Below are 23,296 nucleotides of genomic sequence, written 5' to 3' on the forward strand. Positions count from 1 at the left end.
ACGTAAATTAATACTACGTGCTTTAAAATACTATAACTGATTGATTATCGCCGCAGATGTGAAATTATCGACCAAAGCTTGTAATTTGTTCTTAATTAACGACAGCTCAAAATTCTTCATAATTGTCGTTGTCTGCGGTTATTACGTATAGCAGTAACTAGCGAACAGCGTAGTTAATCTTCAAGAAATATATCTGTAGATGTTCAGAGATAAACTCTCCTACCGGGCTACCTTCTGTTAATTAAACTATAATTATAATTCATAATATTATAAACGGAGGCAATAAATTCATATTTTTAAACTACATTATTTATTAACGATCGATACTTAACCAGATTTTCAAGTAGATCTTTTGTCCAGAAAAGAGGACATTATTGAGCAGTCGAGAGTCTATGCGCTCCGATCATTAGCACGCTATTAGTACTCCGATCATTAGCACCCTATTAGTTCTCCGATCATTAGCACCCTATTAGTTCTCCGATCATTAGCACCCTATTAGTGCTCCGATCATTAGCATTAGTTTTGGTCCTCGCGACCATACTAAACTTCCTCTCACCAACACGAGACAAAGTGCTTCAGTGTAACTGGTGCAGTGTGTTAAGGGTGCGGGTGGTAAAGCTGCCACGAGGACAAAGCGCAGTGCCAATACGCCCCCTATATCTCTGTGCAGGGAAGATGAGAACAAGGAGCTGGGATATATAGATAGGGTGAAAGCATGCTGCCACTTCGGGGATCGAAGACGGTGGACGGTAGGGCAATGGTCTCCCTTCATGCAGGTCGGCGTTCAATACCCGACCGTCCAAGTGGTTGGGCACCATTCCTTTCCCTCACCTCCCGTCACATCCCAAATCCTTATCCTGACCCCTTCCAAGTGCTATATATATTCGTAATGGCTTGGCCCTTTCTCCTGATAATTTCATTTCATTCGGGGATCGAACGCTGACCCTGCAATAATTAAGATCATCGCTCTACCGACCAGTCCAAGTTGCTGATTTCATTTACGCGAGACAAGGACAAGTTCTGCAATGTAGCGGCTGTAGCTTCCTGTCTCTCGCCTAAGCTGTTTAATGCGAGGTAATTAGTCGTCTCGGCAAATGGATTAAGCCGCCAGGCTCGCGCTGGCGTGGTTGGGAACCACTTTCCTGACCTGACATAGCTAGAGCACAAGTCGTCGTCCAATGCGGGGAGAGTGAGAGAGGATTTTGACCAGACCACACACTAGAAGGTGAAGGGACGACGACGTTTCGGACCGTCCTGGACCATTCTCAAGTCACGTTAGCCACGTTATTGTGACTCATCGGTTGCATGTGAGAGACGATAAGATACCGTACGTGTGGCGTGAACCGAATCTTGCCAGCGATACAATACCACTCGGTTACCGAATATTTGAATACAGAAAATGCATTTCCGAATTCCATTGAGGGGCACAAAAACAAAATAATCAGCTACCATCATTGTCCCTCACAGAAGAAAACCGCTCCTTGAAACAAGCCGTCATGCCACGACGCTAGAAGGTCGCGGGATTACCTTGTAGTTGTGGTACCAGAGGATGAAGGCTGGTGGCTTGGGGCTGAGCTCCACCACACAAGTCAGGTTGATGGTAGACCCCTTGTCCACGTGCATGTCCGGGGCCCCGATGATCTCCGCCTGCGGAGCAGCTGTGGACGAAACCGGTAGGTCTTTAGCAAGAGAGAGGGGAGTGGGGAGGTGTGTAGCTTGGAGTGTGAAGCTTGTGTGAGTGTGACTGTGAGGTATGAGTGTGAGAAGAGTGATGTGAGTGTGATTGTGAGAGTAAGTGAGAACGAGAATAAATGTGGGGGAAAGATATAGAAAGATTAAGCGATATATCAACACTAGGAAATTTGAATACCAGTAAACAGGATTTTGATGTGGAAATTTTAAGGTTAAATAGGTCAAAGGTAAAATTTTACCAAAATTTACTTTAAACCTCAAGGTAAACAAATCCACAAGGGCAGTGACGAGGATTCGAACCTGCGTCCGAGAGTATCCCAGACGCTGTCTTAATCGACTGGGCTACAACATGGAAAGGAGTTGAAATCGAAGTTGAACTTACTGGATCCTGTAGCCTCTCCGAGGCACAAACCTCATTTTACCTCAAGGTAAAATTAATGATTTCGGTGTGAATTGCGAGTATAAGTGCATACTCGCACTTATATAGTATAAGTGCATACTCGCACTTACTCCCTCATAATACTTTTGTTATGAGTTATGAATTTTTTTTTGTTATGAAACTATCCTATTTTCCTTATTTTTAAAATCTCAGTCTTTCATATTTCAATTTTCTTGGCAAACTGAATTCCATCCCTCAAGCACAAATAATGCTGGTGTGGCATAGCATCGTATTCTCCCAATTGTTTCTAATTAGCAAAATGAGGTCACAAGTGGTCCCAAGGGCCTGCAAGGCTTTTACTGTACTAATTGCTAATGGCATTGTTAGCTGTTGGTCCGGAATGGGGTTGTGTAGGGATTTGGGTTGAAGGAGTTTGGAGGTAGTGTAAGGGTGGGTAAGATGTGTGTGTGTGTGTGTGTGTGTGTGTGTGTGTGTGTGTGTGTGTGTGTGTGTGTGTGTGTGTGTGTGTGTGTGTGTGTGTGTGTGTGTGTGTGTGTGTGTGTGTGTGTGTGTGTGTGTGTTTTATCTCCTTCAGCTACTATCGAATTCCAACACCTTTCACTAATATTCAGAGAATTCAAGAATTCAATTCATTACCGACAGCACCCCGAGGCTCCGGTGCGGCTCTAAATACCGCGTCATCCAATACTCTCATCATTACTGAGTGTCATTGGGGTTTCTGAGAGCATATTGGGCTCATGGAAATTCTAAGCTCATAATCGATGTCGTTCTTTGGTGAGGTTGACAAAAAGATTCTCTTTTGTGAATTTGTTTACATGTATGTAGATATATGTATATGTATAAATATATATTATATATTTGACCTATATATATATATATATAAAATATACAAATATAATGTACTTGTAGGGACAAGCTTGAGCACTTATCTCCTCTTTCCCAATAGCCTCTATTCCAGCGTTTTTCTTTTTTCTTATTAAATTTACTTTAAAAAAATGCGTGTATATGTTCCTCCGTCAACAGTAGTGCTCATGCATGCACACATGCAAACATATCTACACATTTGCCAGTGTATGTTATTCCTCTCACTCTGTAATTCCAAGTCTGTGCTAAATCTTTATGCAACACGGTCTAATTAGTGCCAGCTGCATTATCCAAGCATAAAACACGCTGTAGAGTTTATGTATTTAGCTGAAACAAAAAAACATGTAGCCCGTTCTGTGTGTGTGTGTCTCTACCATCCATGCGCTTCAACGCAATATAGTGTTTCATGTCACTTCCGAAGCAAGGAAGAATTATAATATATTATCTTAAAAAAGGGGTAAATTTTAATATTTTTGTTGTAAATACACTGCCCATATCATATGCCATATTAGAACAATGTACGCAAGTCTCACTTATTATCCATTATTTTTCCCTCGTAAAGTACATTAACCGAGAGAAAATGCCTGAACGCTTCGACGCTAACTCTAAATTCTTGCATACTCGACATCCGGGAACCACAACGGCTTGGTCCGAAGAATCATCAATCTTAATAATAATACACATTTAGCACCATCCGTGGCGTGGCGCGAGGCTCTAAATCAACTCTTCAAGAAGATGCGTGTAAGAAAGTGGTCTCGATCAAAGATGTAATTTGTCCTGACAGTGCTGGACCCACCGGAAGGCTGGTGAGGATTTACAAGTCCGGCGTCCGCACCTCCGTGAACAAGTAGGCCACCAGGGCCCATTATTCACGAAGCAGTTACGCAAGTACTTACGAACGTGTACATCTTTCCTCAATCTTGAGCAGTTTTGGTTACATTTATTAAACAGTTTACAAGCATGAAAAGTTGCCAGTCAACTGTTGTTATTGTTATAAACAGCCTCCTGGTGCTTTGGAGCTCATTAACTGTTTAATAATTGTAAAGAAAGCCGCCAAAGATTGAGAAAAGATGTACAGGTTCGTAAGTGCTTGCGTAACTGCTTCGTGAATCTGGCCCCTGACCTGATTACGGAGGGGGGAAAACAAGCTTTTTTACAAGCGGCTTCAATATATTCATTTATTTTACATTTTTGTCCGATTTTGAGTAATTTATCAGTTATACATAATGTCGTTCAGTTCCTCGGTCTTACACTGGTTTTCATTTATTAAAGTAACAATTTATTTAACCCATTGGGATCTTACTACTTTGTAAGACTCTAAAGAGATCATTTAGCCCATGGAAGGGAAATGAGCATGGACTATCAGCTTGCAGTAACGCTGCAACACATGATAATATTGCAATTATCTGTAATACACAGCCATATTGCAAGACTATAATACACGATATTACGTTAATTAAGATATACGGTGATACCCAACTGATGGAGTGTTAAACTTACCATAAAAAGCCACATTTAAGTCAATAAGCTATGAGAAAACAGAACTCAACTGATGGAGTGTTAAACTTACCATAAAAAGCCACATTTAAGTCAATATGCTATGAGAAAACAGAACTCAACTCAAAACCTAAAATAAAACAAATGATACTCTAATTAAAACAAACACAAATTTAACAATTGCAAGATTGTACACATAAAAATAGCGACACATAAATAGAGACAAAATATTAACAAATGACTCGGACTTTCACAAAAAGCAAATTACAAAGTTACATTACCAGCCCACAAACTTTACTAACTTAGCCTAAGCAATTCTTAAGACTTATATATTACAAGTTTCTCACCAGACGAGAGTCCAACACCTTACTGACTATATTCCCTGGCTTCTCTACTCACAAGGTAAACCCCCCCCCCAACCCAGCCCGTCCTCCTAAGGTGGTTTCCCAACGTCAAGAAAACGGTCAATCTAAAGAAAACGGTCAATCTAAAGTGCCCATATCCTAACCTACCAGAGGACCCAAAACAGAAAACGAGAAAGAACGTCACTTTCGCGTGCCGCTTCCATTTTCTAGTACAATTCATTTTTGTTTTTATGTAACGCATACGAGCGAAAAGTGACGTTCTCTGTAGGAGAACAAGGTTGTTCTCCCGAGAGGTAGCTAGAGTTATTCAACCGAACCTTTAACAACTGTGCGGGTAATTACACAACCCGTTCTCGCACTTTCTTACAGTCAATATTAACTTATTAAATAAGTGCATATGTGACTTACTAATTTATTGTGAGTATTTTAGTTTACTTTGAAAAGCTTCATAGAAAACATATAAGTAATACTAAGAAGGTTAGGTAAGGTCGGTGTTTTCTATGAAGCTTATCAAGGTAAACTAAAATATTCACAATAAGTTAGTATGTCACATATGCACGTATTTAATAAGTCAATATTGACTATACGAAAGTGCGAGAACGGGTTGAATTACAGGGTGAACCATACCTGGGGTAATAAGTGAAAATCACTTGACAAAAGGAAAATTGTGGAGAATGCTTTTCATACTGACTTTGAACAGACATAGGGAATGGCCATGATAATAGTCCCATAATAATATCTCTAAATAGATATTTAGAGAGACTGTAATGGGGAAGCAAGAGCCCATTTATAGAAAGATGTAACAACGGCTATATTGCAAGACTCTACAATACCCGGCCATATTGTCAGGCTACAATACACGACCGTATTGTAAGGCGTTGCAGTATGTACAGAACTGACGTCCAGCAGTGAAATACTGAACACGGTTTATTGGTAAAGGAGAGGGAGAGAGAGAGAGAGAGAGAGAGAGAGAGAGAGAGAGAGAGAGAGAGAGAGAGAGAGAGAGAGAGAGAGAGAGAGAGAGAGAGAGAGAGAGAGAGAGAGAGAGAGAGAGAGAGAGAGAGAGAGAGAGAGAGAGAGAGAGAGAGAGAGAGAGAGAGAGAGAGAGAGAGAGAGAGAGAGAGAGAGAGAGAGAGAGAGAGAGAGAGAGAGAGAGAGAGAGAGAGAGAGAGAGAGAGAGAGAGAGAGAGAGAGAGAGAGAGAGAGAGAGAGAGAGAGAGAGAGAGAGAGAGAGAGAGAGAGAGAGAGAGAGAGAGAGAGAGAGAGAGAGAGTGAGAGAGAGACAGAGAGATGCCCTTAAGTGTTACAATGCTAACCGAACAAGCTGAAAGACTCACCGAACACGTTGAGATGGACGACGTAAGACCTCACGGGCTTGGTCGACACCTGGCACTCGTAACTGCCAGAGTCCCGCACCTGGGCGTAGCTGATCTTAAGGATCCAGTCTTGGGAGTCCTCGGAGTGGATGACCTCGTAGCGCTGGTCCGTCGTGTAGGTGTAGCGGCCCACTGTCAGGATGTGTAGGTCCCTCTGCCGGATCCACGACACCTGAAGGAGAGAGAGAGAGAGTTGAGACAGATATCCTCAAAAGAGAGAGAGAGAGAGAGAGAGAGAGAGAGAGAGAGAGAGAGAGAGAGAGAGAGAGAGAGAGAGAGAGAGAGAGAGAGAGAGAGAGAGAGAGAGAGAGAGAGAGAGAGAGAGAGAGAGAGAGAGAGAGAGAGAGAGAGAGAGAGAGAGAGAGAGAGAGAGAGAGAGAGAGAGAGAGAGAGAGAGAGAGAGAGATAGAGAGAGAGAGAGAGAGAGAGAGAGAGAGAGAGAGAGAGAGAGAGAGAGAGAGAGAGAGAGAGAGAGAGAGAGAGAGAGAGAGAGAGAGAGAGAGAGAGAGAGAGAGAGAGAGAGAGAGAGAGAGAGAGAGAGAGAGAGAGAGAGAGAGAGAGAGAGAGAGAGAGAGAGAGAGAGAGAGAGAGAGAGAGAGAGAGAGAGAGAGAGAGAGAGAGAGAGAGAGAGAGAGAGAGAGAGAGAGAGAGAGAGAGAGAGAGAGAGAGAGAGAGAGAGAGAGAGAGAGAGAGAGAGAGAGAGAGAGAGAGAGAGAGAGAGAGAGAGAGAGAGAGAGAGAGAGAGAGAGAGAGAGAGAGAGAGAGAGAGAGAGAGAGAGAGAGAGAGAGAGAGAGAGAGAGAGAGAGAGAGAGAGAGAGAGAGAGAGAGAGAGAGAGAGAGAGAGAGAGAGAGAGAGAGAGAGAGAGAGAGAGAGAGAGAGAGAGAGAGAGAGAGAGAGAGAGAGAGAGAGAGAGAGAGAGAGAGAGAGAGAGAGAGAGAGAGAGAGAGAGAGAGAGAGAGAGAGAGAGAGAGAGAGAGAGAGAGAGAGAGAGAGAGAGAGAGAGGAGAGAGAGAGAGAGAGAGAGAGAGAGAGAGAGAGAGAGAGAGAGAGAGAGAGAGAGAGAGAGAGAGAGAGAGAGAGAGAGAGAGAGAGAGAGAGAGAGAGAGAGAGAGAGAGAGAGAGAGAGAGAGAGAGAGAGAGAGAGAGAGAGAGAGAGAGAGAGAGAGAGAGAGAGAGAGAGAGAGAGAGAGAGGAGAGAGAGAGAGAGAGAGAGAGAGAGAGAGAGAGAGAGAGAGAGAGAGAGAGAGAGAGAGAGAGAGAGAGAGAGAGAGAGAGAGAGAGAGAGAGAGAGAGAGAGAGAGAGAGAGAGAGAGAGAGAGAGAGAGAGAGAGAGAGAGAGAGAGAGAGAGAGAGAGAGAGAGAGAGAGAGAGGAGAGAGAGAGAGAGAGAGAGAGAGAGAGAGAGAGAGAGAGAGAGAGAGAGAGAGAGAGAGAGAGAGAGAGAGAGAGAGAGAGAGAGAGAGAGAGAGAGAGAGAGAGAGAGAGAGAGAGAGAGAGAGAGAGAGAGAGAGAGAGAGAGAGAGAGAGAGAGAGAGAGAGAGAGAGAGAGAGAGAGAGAGAGAGAGAGAGAGAGAGAAGCTCACGAGGTTGAGATGAACATTGAACAGAATTAGAGTCAAGGTTGCTATAGGAAGGTAGAATTAGCCTAAGAATTAGCTGCTCTCTCCTTTTAGTGATGTATTTTAATAACTCTACAAACTTACTTGAACTTGAGGTAGCTGTTGATGGTGGAGACAGATCTTAGTAATGGAGCAGAAGTGTTCGTGTGGAGTGGGTGACGTGGTGGTGGTGGAGAAGCAGGACACAACAGAGAGAGATTGAAGATTAAAATAAGTCATTCAAAAAACACGTATCCTCGATGCCAGTGAAAACGAAGCAGCTGGAGAGACTTCGATATTCTGGAGAGGGTTTGGAGTTTGTGCAGAACGAACAAGAAGATCCGAAAAGTTTAGTGGGGAAGGTGATAGAAAAAGTTTTTATATTCTCATATTGGTGTGGGAAATATATATAGCTCGTCCCGCTATTTGTTTGAATACATCCTGGCCTCACGGTGCGTCATTGTCAATGTTTCCCGAAAAAACTTCAATACGACGTCCGCAGTAGTCGTGTTAATATCAAAGAATTTAATTCTCTCTGTTAAACATTTTCTACACATTTACCTAAGTACGTGCTACTTGCAATATTAGCTCCGAGTTGCTGATTCTAAAAAAAACAACTCTGCAAAGAGGTCGTATTTTAATAGCTATCGAAACCAACGTACCAAATACAACCTGCTTTATGAAAAAGTATCAGCTCCCAGGGGCCAGATTCACGAAAGCACTTACGCAAACACTTACGAACCTGTACATCTTTTCTCAATCTTTGGCGGCTTTCTTTACAATTATTAAACAGTTAATGAGCGCCGAAGCACCAGGAGGCTGTTTATAACAATAGCAACAGTTGAATGGGAAGTTTTCATGCTTGTAAACTGTTTAATAAATGTAACCAAAGCCGTCAAAGTTTGAGGAAAGATGTACAGGTTCGTAAGTGCTTTCGTGAATCTGGCCCCAGATATCCACGTTTTCTATGTAACGGAATAACAGGTTAGTTGGGTTAACTTATGTTTCTGGTTAGGTTAGAAGGGATATGGACTTTGTCAGGAGTGACAAATCTAGAGAATGGCCTGATTAGCGCCAAAGCTCTCAGGTATGACTGAAGTCCAAAATAAGGTCTAAAATAGCCACCGAGAGGAGAAAGTTAATTTATGAAGTGGCCGATGCTTAGGAAGGACACAGAAAGTTTTGAAACACAATGTTGACAGAAAGCAATTTCCTGAAATTCCTGGAAATGAATGAGCGAAGCAGAACATGAAAGAAGAAACCGTCTAGACACAACGTAGAAAGAGCAAGAAAGATGAGATGGGCCAGAGTTAAGAACACTTTTGGAGAACTAACGGAGGAGGAGACCAACAAGGCCAGACAAATGTGATCTCTTATGTTGATCTCCCTTCCCAGCTGTTGCAAGACCTTGTGTTGATATCCCTTCCCAGCTGTTGCAAGACCTTGTGTTGATATCCCTTCCCAGCTGTTGCAAGACCTTGTGTTGATATCCCTTCCCAGCTGTTGCAAGACCTTGTGTTGATATCCCTTCCCAGCTGTTGCAAGACCTTGTGTTGATATCCCTTCCCAGCTGTTGCAAGACCTTGTGTTGATCTCCCTCATCAGCTGTTGCAAGACCTTGTGTTGATCTCCCTTCCCAGCTGTTGCAAGACCTTGTGTTGATCTCCCTCATCAGCTGTTGCAAGACCTTGTGTTGATCTCCCTTCCCAGCTGTTGCAAGACCTTGTGTTGATCTCCCTTCCCAGCTGTTGCAAGACCTTGTGTTGATCTCTCTTCCCAGCTGTTGCAAGACCTTGTGTTGATCTCCCTTCCCAGCTGTTGCAAGACCTTGTGTTGATCTCCCTCATCAGCTGTTGCAAGACCTTGTGTTGATCTCCCTTCCCAGCTGTTGCAAGACCTTGTGTTGATCTCCCTCATCAGCTGTTGCAAGACCTTGTGTTGATCTCCCTTCCCAGCTGTTGCAAGACCTTGTGTTGATCTCCCTTCCCAGCTGTTGCAAGACCTTGTGTTGATCTCCCTTCCCAGCTGTTGCAAGACCTTGTGTTGATCTCCCTTCCCAGCTGTTGCAATACCTGGTGTTGCTTTCCCTCCCTTAGTATTGCAAGCACCTCAGCTGCTCTATTTACCAAAGGGTTGCGAAAGCTTGTGTGAACCTTCTATGTTCCAAGATATGCCGGCTTCCCTCTCCATGTCTTGAAGACTATTTTACTAACTAGGTAACCACGACTCGGGCCCAAGAGCTGAAGCAACAGTTCCTGTGTGTTGTCCAGTATTTCTGATCAAACGTGTGTTTAGGGAAAATCAGTCAATCAGGAGTTAGTCCGTTAGCCTGACTTGATAATTTATTTGAGTAATTAATTAAATTCTTCCCTTGATCTCTGTTGCTATGGCAACCGCTGGATTCCTGCATCTTCATTTTTTTTAAATGTTTGATCAGTGATTTGAGGGAACAAATATGGCCGAGTTCCATCAGCTGTTTTTGTTTTACATAAACTCAAAACAATACCTAAATTGAACAACTTCAGTATAACCAAAACAGTGTTTCTTCGCATAACATTTTATTACGGTTAAAATATTTAAATTCCCTATTTAAATATGCAAGTTTCCAGCAGATGTTATATGACTTGGTAATGAAGGTTTGACTTTGAATTAGTTTTGCTTAAGACAATCAACGTTCACCCTGGGATGGATCCTTACAGCTTTTCTTAAGCAAGAGGGAGAAAGAAGGGAAGCGATAATAAGGAAATGTTTTGAGAGTCGAAGACCCTCTAGGTACTGGGATGGAAAGATGAGAGGAATTAAGTAAGAAGGGGAAATACGAAGAGAGAGAGAGAGAGAGAGAGAGAGAGAGAGAGAGAGAGAGAGAGAAGGGCGTGATGAATAGTGCTATATGTAGAGAAGGCGGTAAGAGATGAAGAGAAGGATGGCAATCTAGTTGAGTGGTATGGAACATAGAGGAGTGGAGGAGAGAGAGAGAGAGAGAGAGAGAGAGAGAGAGAGAGAGAGAGAGAGAGAGAGAGAGAGAGAGAGAGAGAGAGAGAGAGAGAGAGAGAGAGAGAGAGAGAGAGAGAGAGAGAGAGAGAGAGAGAGAGAGAGAGAGAGAGAGAGAGAGAGAAGCGATAATTGAGTATAGGGGAGGGGGGAGTGAAGAGAGAAGGGCGATGAAGGGAAGGTTGACGTGCGAACGAATTGGAAAACTGAGAGATTTAGAGATTGAATGAAGGCAAAATAGAATAGTCGTGCGAGTAAATGGATGAAGATTAAACGGAGGAATGGACAGAGGAAGGGAGGATGGGAGCCAGGGTTGAGAAGAAGGATTAAGTGAATAAGGGATGTAGCAAAAAAATGACAGATGGAAAAAGGGGGTAGGGGGGGGGTTAAATAGGAAATGTGTCGTGCAAGAACATAATTATAAAACTAGTTGGAGGACTGAATGGGCCACGGGGAAATTTGCTAAGCAAGGGAATAGTAGAAGACAGGGGACAGGTAGACAGGGAAGAGATGTGTTTGACAGAGTTCAATATAGTGCGAATATATCATGGTCATCATCTTCCTCTATATCAACATTACAACTACGCAGCCAAGCGTGCCACCGTCTCCAGCATCTTGGTGGTATCAATATATTACAAACACATACACACACACAATCCCCACACTAGCAGCCTTCAACAATTTTCAACTGCATAACAAGTACACAACCATGCTTGCAGATGTCTCTACAGCCCAACACATTCCCTTCTGCTTAGATGGGATGTGTCCTCACCATTTCGTTAATTACTAGGATGATGGTTCCTGCTAATTCCTACTGGACCCCCCTCTCGTAATCACCACACGCTCTGTTATTAACTTATCTCTGGGGAGAGAGAGAGAGAGAGAGAGAGAGAGAGAGAGAGAGAGAGAGAGAGAGAGAGAGAGAGAGAGAGAGAGAGAGAGAGAGAGAGAGAGAGAGAGAGAGAGAGAGAGAGAGAGAGAGAGAGAGAGTCAGGCAGACAGACAGACATACAGATAGACAGAAAGACAGAATATGTGAAACCAGAAAAACTGAAGTCTCCTGACAAGAGAAGTAATGAATGTGAAACGATCACTCAGGAAGTAACAGAGATTTAGTTATAAAGAAATATTAAACTCACTCAGACCAAAATTCAACTTCTTTCCAATAAGAAAGAAGCTGGAGCAAATGAGACAGGTGGAGAAACCAGTGGTAATGTTGATGGTAAGGACGTGAGAGTGTCTCCTGGTGCTGCAGACAGCTGACGCAGGTGGAGACAGCACGTAGGATATTTAATGAGCGGAAGTAAGAGAAAAGTTGAAGATGCAAATAAATGGATTGTTATAAATTAGTTCTTGGGGGGATGGGGTTGGTCACCCGGTCTACCGAGGTCTCTCTTTCTCACTCGCTTTATCTCTCTCATTATCACTCATTATCTCTCTTTATCTCTGTCTCTCGTTATCAATATCTCTCTTTATCTCCCTTTTTCTATATCTCTATCTCTCTCTCTCTCTCTAACTCTATCTTTCTCTTTTTATATATCTTTATCTGTTTCTCGTACAATATTACTAATAATACAAAAAGATTAAGTGTCGTCATGTCTTTATAATTAATGACATTTACACAGAACAGAATAGTTCCCGCCTTTCGAATCTGTGGGTCAGCCTTCCGTTTTCTCTGACAGGGAGGAGAGGAGGAAGCCAAAGTTGAAGTAACATGTTTTATGGTATTTTAGCCTAAGTTTGAATAGCAGCAAATTTCTGTTAATTTCTCTGAGTTCGGTGAATAAAGATGTATAGAAACGTTTTTTGACAAAATTAAAAAATATTTTGCTAAGTATAGCTGGTGACAGTAAAAAAAATCGTTGTGGGGGTCAGAATATCATCCTGCCATTCTGTTTTCTCTTTAATTTTGGCAACCCAGGTTCTGCCTATGTCAGTCACGTACCCCAGACCATTCTGTGTGCAAAGTTAGGTGAAAGTAGCCCCAAGCATCTAGCCTCCAACCTTAAACAGATAGGCAATCATTCTTTTGCTAAGTTTGGTTAGGTGTTTAAGTTCAATTGGCAATTATTCAACCCATTTTCTAGCTAAAGCCATACGTCATATAGTGACATTTTTATTAGGTTTTTATTAAGTACAGTTTTTTAATTATTCGGCAGATTTATCATTGACATGATAAATCTTCCATACAATACAATGACAATGTTTTTTCTGTAATAAATTTGTCAAAATTTATATTATTAAATAGTGTGGGTTTACACTTAGTTAAACCGAGGCAAGGTAAGGTAAGGTATTTTGATTACGTAGATTTAGGAATGTTTACTGTACTGGCTGAAAGTGAACGAAGCACAAGTCAAGTCACAGCTTCGAACATGGCTTGGTGGATTTTACGACCTCTCTTAGCCAGTAACTCGGGTTCCATTCATCTCTCTTTTCTATAGGGTCTTGGTGCCTCTTATTTTCACAGATCCAACTCCAAGTCAGGGTTGAGGTTATCATGAAGTGAGCAGTAATAGACAACCAAACGGGGAAAGGGAAGGTTAAACAACATTTGACAAATCCATCACCAAATGTACTTCAATATTATGTATCAGTAATTATTTACAAGAAATATACACCAGTAGCTATACACCACAGATAACACTGTATGTGTCACTTTCACACAGGACACTTCAGAGCCTCTGTGAGCTTCTGTCAGGATGAGTCCTCCCTCTAACACCCAGGGCTCCTTCTCTGTGTGTTCTTCTGATGTTCTTCACGGGCAAGTCCTCCACAGTACATAAACATTGACTTCAGCAACACGCTGACTAGCTTCCTCTCAAGGCTTAACACTTAACAAGCCTTAACTTAGAAGACAGACGGACATTGACGTAGAGACATTGACGTTGACATTGGCTGGACGTAGAGCTCCGTCTACGAACACAACTGGTCCAGCCAGGGATACGTCGTTCCAACACTAATAGGCTACTACAGACACTTCAATGTCTTCAACAACCAGGCCCTTCTTGTTCCGACCGAAACCTGCTTCGCGTTCTTCAGGATTGCCCTTGCTGGCCACTCCTGGCCACGCAAGGAATAGTTTCCAACTATTTGAGCAAAACGGTAGAGCGATGGTCTCTTTATGCAAGCCTGCATTCAATCCCCAACCATCCAAGTGGTCGGGCATCATTCCTTACCTCTCGTCCTATCCCAAACCCTTATCTTGTTTCCTTTCAGGTGCTATATAGTCAATATGGCTTTGGGTTTCTCCTGATAGTTCCCTTCCCTTCCTGTTGGATTGAGAGGTATTTTCACATTACATTTGAGGAAAGAAAATCGTATAGTTCGAAGGAAACTACATCTGTTTCAGTAAGCTCACAGCCTTCCACCGGAGAACAGAAAATGGGATCAGGTGTGGTCAACAAATGGCGTTAGCATCGTTACAGTAGTTTATAAGTCGAATATTGGACTTATGTAGATTTTATGAAGTCATTATTTGACTTATGCGCTGTCAACCAGACAGACCAATGTTTTGATGATGAGTTGAATTATTTGCAGTTGCAGTATATGGGTAAAGCGTTAATAGAAGTACGATTCGAACACATGAAGCAAGCGAAGCACTGTTTGCGAACAGTTCGAACGCCGTCAGTAATGAGTTGTGTATAAACATTTGTCCATATATAAACAGTGGGTTCCGCGGGTGGAGTAACGCGTCTGTGACCTTTGTTTTGATGATAGGCGAAGCACAGAGCGAAGCACAGAGCTCGACACAGGACACAAGCATCGTTACCAAGTTATCCACAAGTTGGGAATAAAAGTATTTTTATTTGTGATGTATTTTGCATTGCTCGGATGACAGACTAACCCGTCCTCCTAAAAGAACGTCGTATTTAGACGTATGCTCTATCTAAGGCCACAAATGGTCGTACTAGAAAATGGTAGCGGTTCGCGAAATTGATGTACTGTCCCGTTTTCTGTTTTGGGTCCTCTGGTAGGTTAGGATAATGGCACTTTAGCACGACCGTTTCTTGACGTTGGGAAACCTTAGGAGAATTGGCTGGACAGACACACTGCTGCTAATAATCCTTTGCGCTTCCTTTGAGCATAACTCGCGCTTAATTCAAAACATGATTCACGAATCGTTCTAAATTAGAAAGATCACCATTCGGCATTCACATATCAGTGGAATGATTAGTTCTGAGAAGTCTGACATGAATAGATTTTTAGGTCAGTCCAGGAGAATATGAAGATATTTAAATGTAGATTTTAAAATCACATTTTCGAAAACAATATGTGTATGTCAGCTTGGGTTGAAAAAATAGTACATTTTCCATCAACATCACCTGTAGAGATCTCACCCTGGGGACCTGTGAGAGGTCGACGGAGTGGCAGAGGAATTTCTCTCTCTCTCTCTCTCTCTCTCTCTCTCTCTCTCTCTCTCTCTCTCTCTCTCTCTCTCTCTCTCTCTCTCTCTCTCTCTCTCTCTCTCTCTCTCTCTCTCTCTCTCTCTCTCTCGCTCTCTCTCTCTCTCTCTCTCTCTCTCTCTCTCTCTCTCTCTCTCTCTCTCTCTCTCTCTCTCTCTCTCTCTCTCTCTCTCTCTCTCTCTCTCTCTCCCTCTCTCTCCCCCTCTCTCTCTCCCCCTCTCTCTCTCTCTCTCTCTCTCTCTCTCTCTCTCTCTCTCTCTCTCTCTCTCTCTCTCTCTCTCTCTCTCTCTCTCTCTCTCTCTCTCTCTCTCTCTCTCTCTCTCTCTCTCTCTCTCTCTCTCTCTCTCTCTCACACACACACACACTAATACAACTCTTCAACAATTTGTAAAGAAACATTTATTCATTCCAAAGGAACAAATAAAGTCAATCTCCTTTGCCATTTCTGTCAGTGGTCAAAAATGCAGGTTTATGGTCAATAAAATAAACAAGTAACCAACTCGAGCCACTCACTCCCTCCTCCTGGAATCCGCAGTAGAAATATATTTAAGGTTCGGCCAACTTTACATTTCAGGCCAGACGTATATAAAGTCCCTCCACACCTTCTTGAGTGTCGGCTTCGTGGCCAATGTGAGGCGAGGGAATGGTCTGAAGGAGAGGCAGGTCGAGGAGTCCTCCTGCCTGGGGTAGGGAGGCTGTGGGTGAAGCAGAGTGGTGGATAGGATGGAGGTGTTAAAAGATGCTGGGACTAATGTTAATGCAGAGAACGAAGCAACGTTGGGAACGGTTTGTATATATATATACATATATCTATATAATTTTAGAAGTCAGACGCTGAAGTCTCACACAATTTTTAATAGTAATTTGCTGTTCGGTATTTGGCCAGGCTGAGTGAGTCAGGGTGGTCATCAGTGAATCGAATGCCACTTAACATGGTGAAAAAGCGACCCCCCTGCACTGAATTCTTTAATATCACGATACTCATTTCTGGATTATTTTATTTTCCTTTCAGCCTTTCTTACTTGATTGTAAAAATCTTATACACTGACGTTCACAAAACTTTCAGTTTATTTCAACAGTCATACTTTGTCTATTGTAGCCTGTAATAGACCTTCATAAGACATCAGCTATACACCGAGAATCTCATCATCAACCTCCTTCCCTAATTCAACCAAACGTGTCCACGTGGCCGACAGAGAATGAGACAGAAAGAGAGAAACAATGAGAGGCAGAAAGAGTCTGTATCTTTTTATAATACATTACAAAGAGAAACAGAGGCACGTGCAGAGGCAGACCAGACAAGCACTGAGAAAATTAAGATAAACATGAAGAGAGTCTGAGAAAGAATCAGAGACAGACACAGAGAAAGAGATAGAGAAAAACTGTGAGAAATAGAGATAGAGACAGAAATATAGACAGGTTAGAGAAATCGCAGAGAGAAAGAGAAGCATATAAACAGGCAGAGAAACAGAAACTCAAAGAGAGAGAGAGATAGGCAGATTAAGAGACAGAGAGGGGCAGAATGAGAGACAGGCATAGACATATATGGACAGACACAGACAGTCTGTAGTAGACATACATGGTAACAGAAAAAGACAGAGAGAGAGAGGCAAAGAAAGAAAAACAGATATTCAAAATTGACAGAGAGACAGGCCGTTAAAGACAGAGAATCAGAGAGACACAGAGAAAGACAAAGAGGGTTTGATAGAGTGTGAGAGATAATAACACAGACATAGAAAGATAGTAGCACAGACATAAAGACAGACAGACAGAGAGAGACATTAAGAGAGACAGAGAAAAAAACATTCAAAAAAGAGAGACAGAGAAAGACATATATTAAAGAGAGAGAGAAAGACAGAGAAACAGACAAACAGGGAAAGACTATGAGAGAGGGTGAAATAGAAGTAAAGAGAGGGGCAGAATGAGAAAGACGGACAGGCAGATAGAGAAAGACATAGACAGACGGATAAGGACAGACAGGGACAGACTGATAGAGAGAGAGAGAGAGAGAGAGAGGGAGGGAGGGAGAGAGAGAGAGAGAGAGAGAGAGAGAGAGAGAGAGAGAGAGAGAGAGAGAGAGAGAGAGAGAGAGAGAGAGAGAGAGAGAGAGAGAGAGAGAGAGAGAGAGAGAGAGAGAGAGAGAGAGAGGGAGGGAGAGAGAGAGAGAGAGAGAGAGAGAGAGAGAGAGAGAGAGAGGGAGGGAGAGAGAGAGAGGGAGGGAGGGAGAGAGAGAGAGAGAGAGAGAGAGAGAGAGAGAGAGAGAGAGAGGAGAGAGAGAGAGAGAGAGAGAGAGAGAGAGAGAGAGAGAGAGAGAGAGAGAGAGAGAGAGAGAGAGAGAGAGAGAGAGAGAGAGAGGGAGGGAGGGAGGGAGACCTATGTCCACGGAGTTCTTTGGGAAAACGCCGGAAAGTGGAGTCGAACTTAATCTCGTTTACCTCTCACACCCTTGTGAGAAGATGACCACCTCGTGTTTTGTGGAGTGGAGGGTGAGCCCATGGGGGGGGGGGGAGTGTAGGAGAGAGGGAGAGAGAAGGTGAGGAGAAGTAGGTGAGAGATCCGATTTCTCTCTTCTTGAGAGAGAAAGGGAAGTGTGGGGTTAGAACAGAAGGTGTTTGTTGAATGAGAGAGAGAGAGAGAGATAGAGAGAGAGAGATGAAAAAGGAGTAATTAGTAAGATATATATAAACATACTCATCTATTGACCACAACTCTTTCATCAACACAAACCACTGATCAAAAACAGTCTTGTTGACGGCCTGCTTTAGGAACCGTATAATCCCAAAGTTATAACTAACAGCTATATTAATCCAAAGAAAGTCTATCAAGTCTATCATCCTGTTAAACCACATAGAAGTGAGCACCAACACCAACCTCAGAGCTGGACATTTACTCAAGATATACAACGATAATTTACCAGTTTGGAATATATTAAAGCAACTTCTAGATACCACGACTCACGACCGAGTAATGTCATTCGTCGAAGGCTTTCCAGCCTTCCAGGAAGACTGCCAAATAAATAATAATGTAAAAGGGATCTGAGAATCTGAGGATCTGATCTGATATATTTTAATCCCCCCCCCCCCTTACGTATCAACAGACACGTAAGGGGGGGGGGGATTTAAATAGAAATTCAGGTGGTGTAAATTCTGACTCAGTATGCCAGGATAAAAGTGACAGTAAACAGGAGAGTGTAACAGACAGCACTGACAGCTCGATGGATACAGACACCACAACAGACCTCGATTAAGACAGATAAATTAAAAATCTGACAGTCATTTGCAAAGTCTATGCAATGGTCATTTGCAGACATAGATATTCTGGAAAGAGAGAGGGATTAGTATGCAGCTACCACCTATCCTAGAAAATGCCTAAATGTATTTAGATAGGTAAAAGGTAATTTAGGATCAATATGCAGGTATTTACATCCAGACAAAACTACAATATGCAGGTATTTACATCCAGACAAAACTACAATATGCAGGTATTTACATCCAGACAAAACTACAATATGCAGGTATTTACATCCAGACAAAACTACAATATGCAGGTATTTACATCCAGACAAAACTACAATATGCAGGTATTTACATCCAGACAAAACTACAATATGCAGGTATTTACATCCAGACAAAACTACAATATGCAGGTATTTACATCCAGACAAAACTACAATATGCAGGTATTTACATCCAGACAAAACTACAATATGCAGGTATTTACATCCAGACAAAACTACAATATGCAGGTATTTACATCCAGACAAAACTACAATATGCAGGTATTTACATCCAGACAAAACTACAATATGCAGGTATTTACATCCAGACAAAACTACAATATGCAGGTATTTACATCCAGACAAAACTACAATATGCAGGTATTTACATCCAGACAAAACTACACAAAGGGCAGCAAACAGGATAACAGCTTTGGAGGAACGTAAAATAATTTCTTAAACCCCCCAAAAAAATAAATTTCTAAAGGCAGAACAGAGAGAATATATGGAACTGGCTGAAAAAAAAACATTTGTATACCGAATCACATAAAAATAAACTCCACAACAGAGCTACAACTACAATCCTCCAACAACTAGTTATGGTCAGAACAAATCAGATATGCTCATGCATAACAGACCCGCCAGAAAATTCTCCAATTCAAAATACAACAGAGTGCCTGTTATGACCCAGATATTTACCCCGTTTCATAACTATTCAGATTAAATATTATACTTTTTATCACACTTCAAATTACTTATGTATTACAATTGCCCCATATATCTGACTTCATTTCATAGTGCTATGTTACGTTATTTAGTTTATGTGATTGTATTGTAGTTATGCTATTCTATTACATTATTGTATTATACTGTATAAGAGTTAGTGAAGCGGTGTACGAGTATTGTATTAGCTGTGTACCAGTTGTGTGTGTCACTGAATGGATATTAATTTCAGAGTAGGAAGTATAATTATATGAGTATACTGTTTCAAGTGTATGGTAGTGTATGGTCGTGTTTATCACAGTGTGAAAGTGTGGTTTTTGTTTGGGAATTATTAAAGGGTGTTGTGACTACAGTGTATCCACAGGGAGCTCACGCTGTCAGTCGGAGCGAATGTTGTTAGTTGTAGACTGGTTGTGATTTAGACTGGACGTACCAGCTGAAGTTGTGTTTGTTATTGGCTTAAGGTTATGTGTTTGCCATGAGTCTGGTATTCAAGGGATTTAGTAGTAAGTTGGATATATTAACGTGAGTGGTCATAAGCCCATAATCGTTTAGTTGTTAATCTGGATTATTCTTTGTTTATTTGTGCTCTCCACAGAATAAATTGGTGTTTAATTTTTTGTATATATAAACAATGGTTATAATTAATGAATCACGTGTTTAGCAATGGTGATAACAAGCCAGTAAGGAGCTTTAGTAGCTGCTTCCAGGAACACGAGCTTTGCCGCGTGTGAGAGGTAAGAGTGACCTCATTCGTCTTGGCTAACATACAGAACAACAAAACAGCCCATTTGAGTTTTACCAACTAAAATCACGGGCACAAAACAAAGGGCCGTTCATAAACAGTCTCTTCAGTCAAATGCAGTACTCGCAGCTTTTAGAGAAACCTTTGCAGGGTAATTAATGTATAGTGAGATTTGGTTATCGGAATATATATATATATATATATATATATATATATATATATATATATATATATATATATATATATATATATATATATATATATATATATATATATATATAGTCATATATATATATATATATATATATAATATATATAACTATATATATGTGTTGATGTGATAAGGTAAATAGGTCACATGGAGGAGTAGGTTTGTATATTAGAGAGAATCTTGTATGCTCGGAGCTCCTTAACTCTACAAATGAGGCCGTAGAGGAGTTGGAAGTAAGAATACAAAAAATACAAGCCGCCAAAAGCAACGGCTGAGGTTTGAGAACATGACAGAATAACACAGATCAAATAAACAAAATAGAGAAAAATATATCACAACACGATATCACAAAAAATATATCACAACACGATATCACAAAAAATATATCACAACACGATATCACAAAAAATATATCACAACACGATATCACAAAAAATATATCACAACACGATATCACAAAAAATATATCACAACACGATATCACAAAAAATATATCACAACACGATATCACAAAAAATATATCACAACACGATATTCTTCCAAACTCGATACTATCTTCTTAGGACACTAGGAAACTGCTCGTTTTAAGATGGTGAATAGCAAACAATAATATTATTCCAGGAAATAACTCTGGAAATAACTAACCACAGGTCAGATAATTACCTAGATTCCGCGACAAATTTTCAAGCTCAACCAGCAGATAACACAACGAACTAGGACCGAAAATATTCTAGGTTCTTATCATCACAAACAACAATGAAATAATCACTTACACTACGACCTGAGACACCTCATACTTAGATCACAAGCAAATAGAAGAGCAGACTAGCATTCATACTCGTAATATGTCCAAACATATTTTATCAAACGAGAGGATTATTATTTATCTGACACAAGAAGAAAGCAAAGCATTGGCTAAGAATTACAGACTTGCAGGCGATGAGTCACAATAACGTGACTGAAGTATGTTGACCAGACCACACACTAGAAATTGAAGGGACGACGACGTTTCGGTCCGTCCTGGACCATTCTCAAGTCGATCGACTTGAGAATGGTCCAGGACGGACCGAAACGTCGTCGTCCCTTCAATTTCTAGTGTGTGGTCTGGTCAAAATTACAGACTTGTTGCACTAACATCCACATAATACAAGTTTTTGAGAGAGTGACCCAGGAGTTAGATCTCCAGTTTTATGGAAACTTCCATATTTCAGGTCAACAGGGATTCAGATATGGTGCCTTTCGCAGCTACTCGACGCTATGACAAAACCATTGATACATTAGAAGAAAAACGGAATTCAGATGTGGTATAAACTGGCTTTGAAATATCATTTGATAAATGTGACCATGGAGTGATAACCCACACAATGAGGTCGGTACAAATAACAGTTAAACTAGGGCGATGGATATTAAATTGTCTGTGAAACCCGAAGGCAAAGAGTAACAGACAACCAAATAAAAGAAAATCTAAATACAGTTAAAAGCTCTGTACCTCAGGGCACAGTCCTTGCACTACTGTATTTCCTAATTCTCATATCAGATATAGACATAAATATAACCCACAGATTCGTGTCATCTTTTGCAGCTGACACAAACATCAGCATAAAAACTACCTCTGTAGAAGACATTGAAAAAGTGCAAGTTGATATTTATAAAGTATTCGATTGGGTAGCGGAATATAACATGATGTTTGTTATAAATTCCAGTTACTTGGGTATGGAAAAATTAACACCTTAATCAAAATAGAGGGTACAAAACACAATCAAATCTGCCCATAGTATTTGCATACAGCTAAACATTTAATCATGTCTACACATTTAACTGTCTGTGTCTATACATGAAAATGGCTGTCAGTCGTGCACAACAGGGCGGGTTAGGATTCACATAAAAGAAAAGAATGCCCATCATTCCAAAAGAAGAGGATGATATAGGTAGGGAGGGAGAGAGAGAGAGAGAGAGAGAGAGAGAGAGAGAGAGAGAGAGAGAGAGAGAGAGAGAGAGAGAGAGAGAGAGAGAGAGAGAGAGAGAGAGAGAGAGAGAGAGAGAGAGAGAGAAAGAGAGAGAGAGAAAATTAACCCACAGCTCAACCACCACAAACGAAGCTGTTGCATTAACTCCTGGAAAAAAAACTTAACACATTCATTCCTTTCGTCAAAATAACTTTCTTATCACAAACTCAATTCTGTCAAAAGACGAGCGTGAAGTATTTATCCCTTTCAACCCTCACAATCCCCCTTTTCACTATTATCAACGCCCCCTTCCCCTCCCCCCACCATTTTTTCCCCCATAAAATCCCTAACCCTATTCCCCCTGTTCAGTAACATGGACACCGGTTGATTGGCAGTTGAGAGGCGTGACCAAGGAACCGAAGCTCAACCCCTGCAAGTAGAATTAGGTGATTACACAGCCTTGTACTCTCTAGTACATTTATGACAGTCTTGCAACACCCAGTACGCAGCCTGGCGATACCCATTGCAGTATGACCACGCATACAACGCCCAGTTCACTATACATAGCCCTGCAACACCCAGCGCACTATATACACGATACAAAGCCTTGCAGCGTCCAGTTCACTATACTTGCAACACCCAACGCACTATACGCAGCCTTCCAGCATCCAACGCCCACTTCACTGTACATAGCATGTATACACAAAGTATTCACAGCATATATATACACTGTGCATAAACTATGTATGCACAGCATGTATACACTATGTGTACATTATATACACACTATGGCAGATTCCATACACAGTTTCAAAAGTAGATTTGATAGAGGCGAATAGACTCAAGAATCTGTACACTAGTGCACAGCATACAACACCCAGAGCTCAGTTCACTATACACAGTCTTGGAACACCCAACGCACCACACACTACACACCCGGTGCATCATTGCAGCCTTTGATTGTTCCGAGGGTGTATGTGTGTGTATG

General features: G+C 41.5%; 2 protein-coding genes across 2 annotated transcripts in view; one reads left to right on the forward strand and one right to left on the reverse strand.

Moving 5' to 3' along the window:
- LOC138363365 (uncharacterized) overlaps positions 1-23,296 on the forward strand; it is a 325,989-nt gene that overhangs the window by 237,784 nt on the left and 64,909 nt on the right. The window lies entirely within an intron of this gene.
- The window catches only part of LOC138363101 (hemicentin-2-like), a 37,120-nt gene that overhangs the window by 4,373 nt on the left and 9,451 nt on the right, over positions 1-23,296 (reverse strand). The window contains exons 3-4 of the mRNA XM_069322088.1: positions 6,156-6,366; positions 1,528-1,658 (exon numbers count right to left, since the gene is read on the reverse strand). Of these exons, the coding sequence (XP_069178189.1) occupies positions 1,528-1,658; positions 6,156-6,366 (342 nt within the window). The remainder of the gene's footprint in view (positions 1-1,527; positions 1,659-6,155; positions 6,367-23,296) is intronic.

The sequence above is a fragment of the Procambarus clarkii genome, chromosome 10 (genome assembly GCF_040958095.1).
Source record: "Procambarus clarkii isolate CNS0578487 chromosome 10, FALCON_Pclarkii_2.0, whole genome shotgun sequence".
Taxonomy (NCBI): domain Eukaryota; kingdom Metazoa; phylum Arthropoda; class Malacostraca; order Decapoda; family Cambaridae; genus Procambarus; species Procambarus clarkii.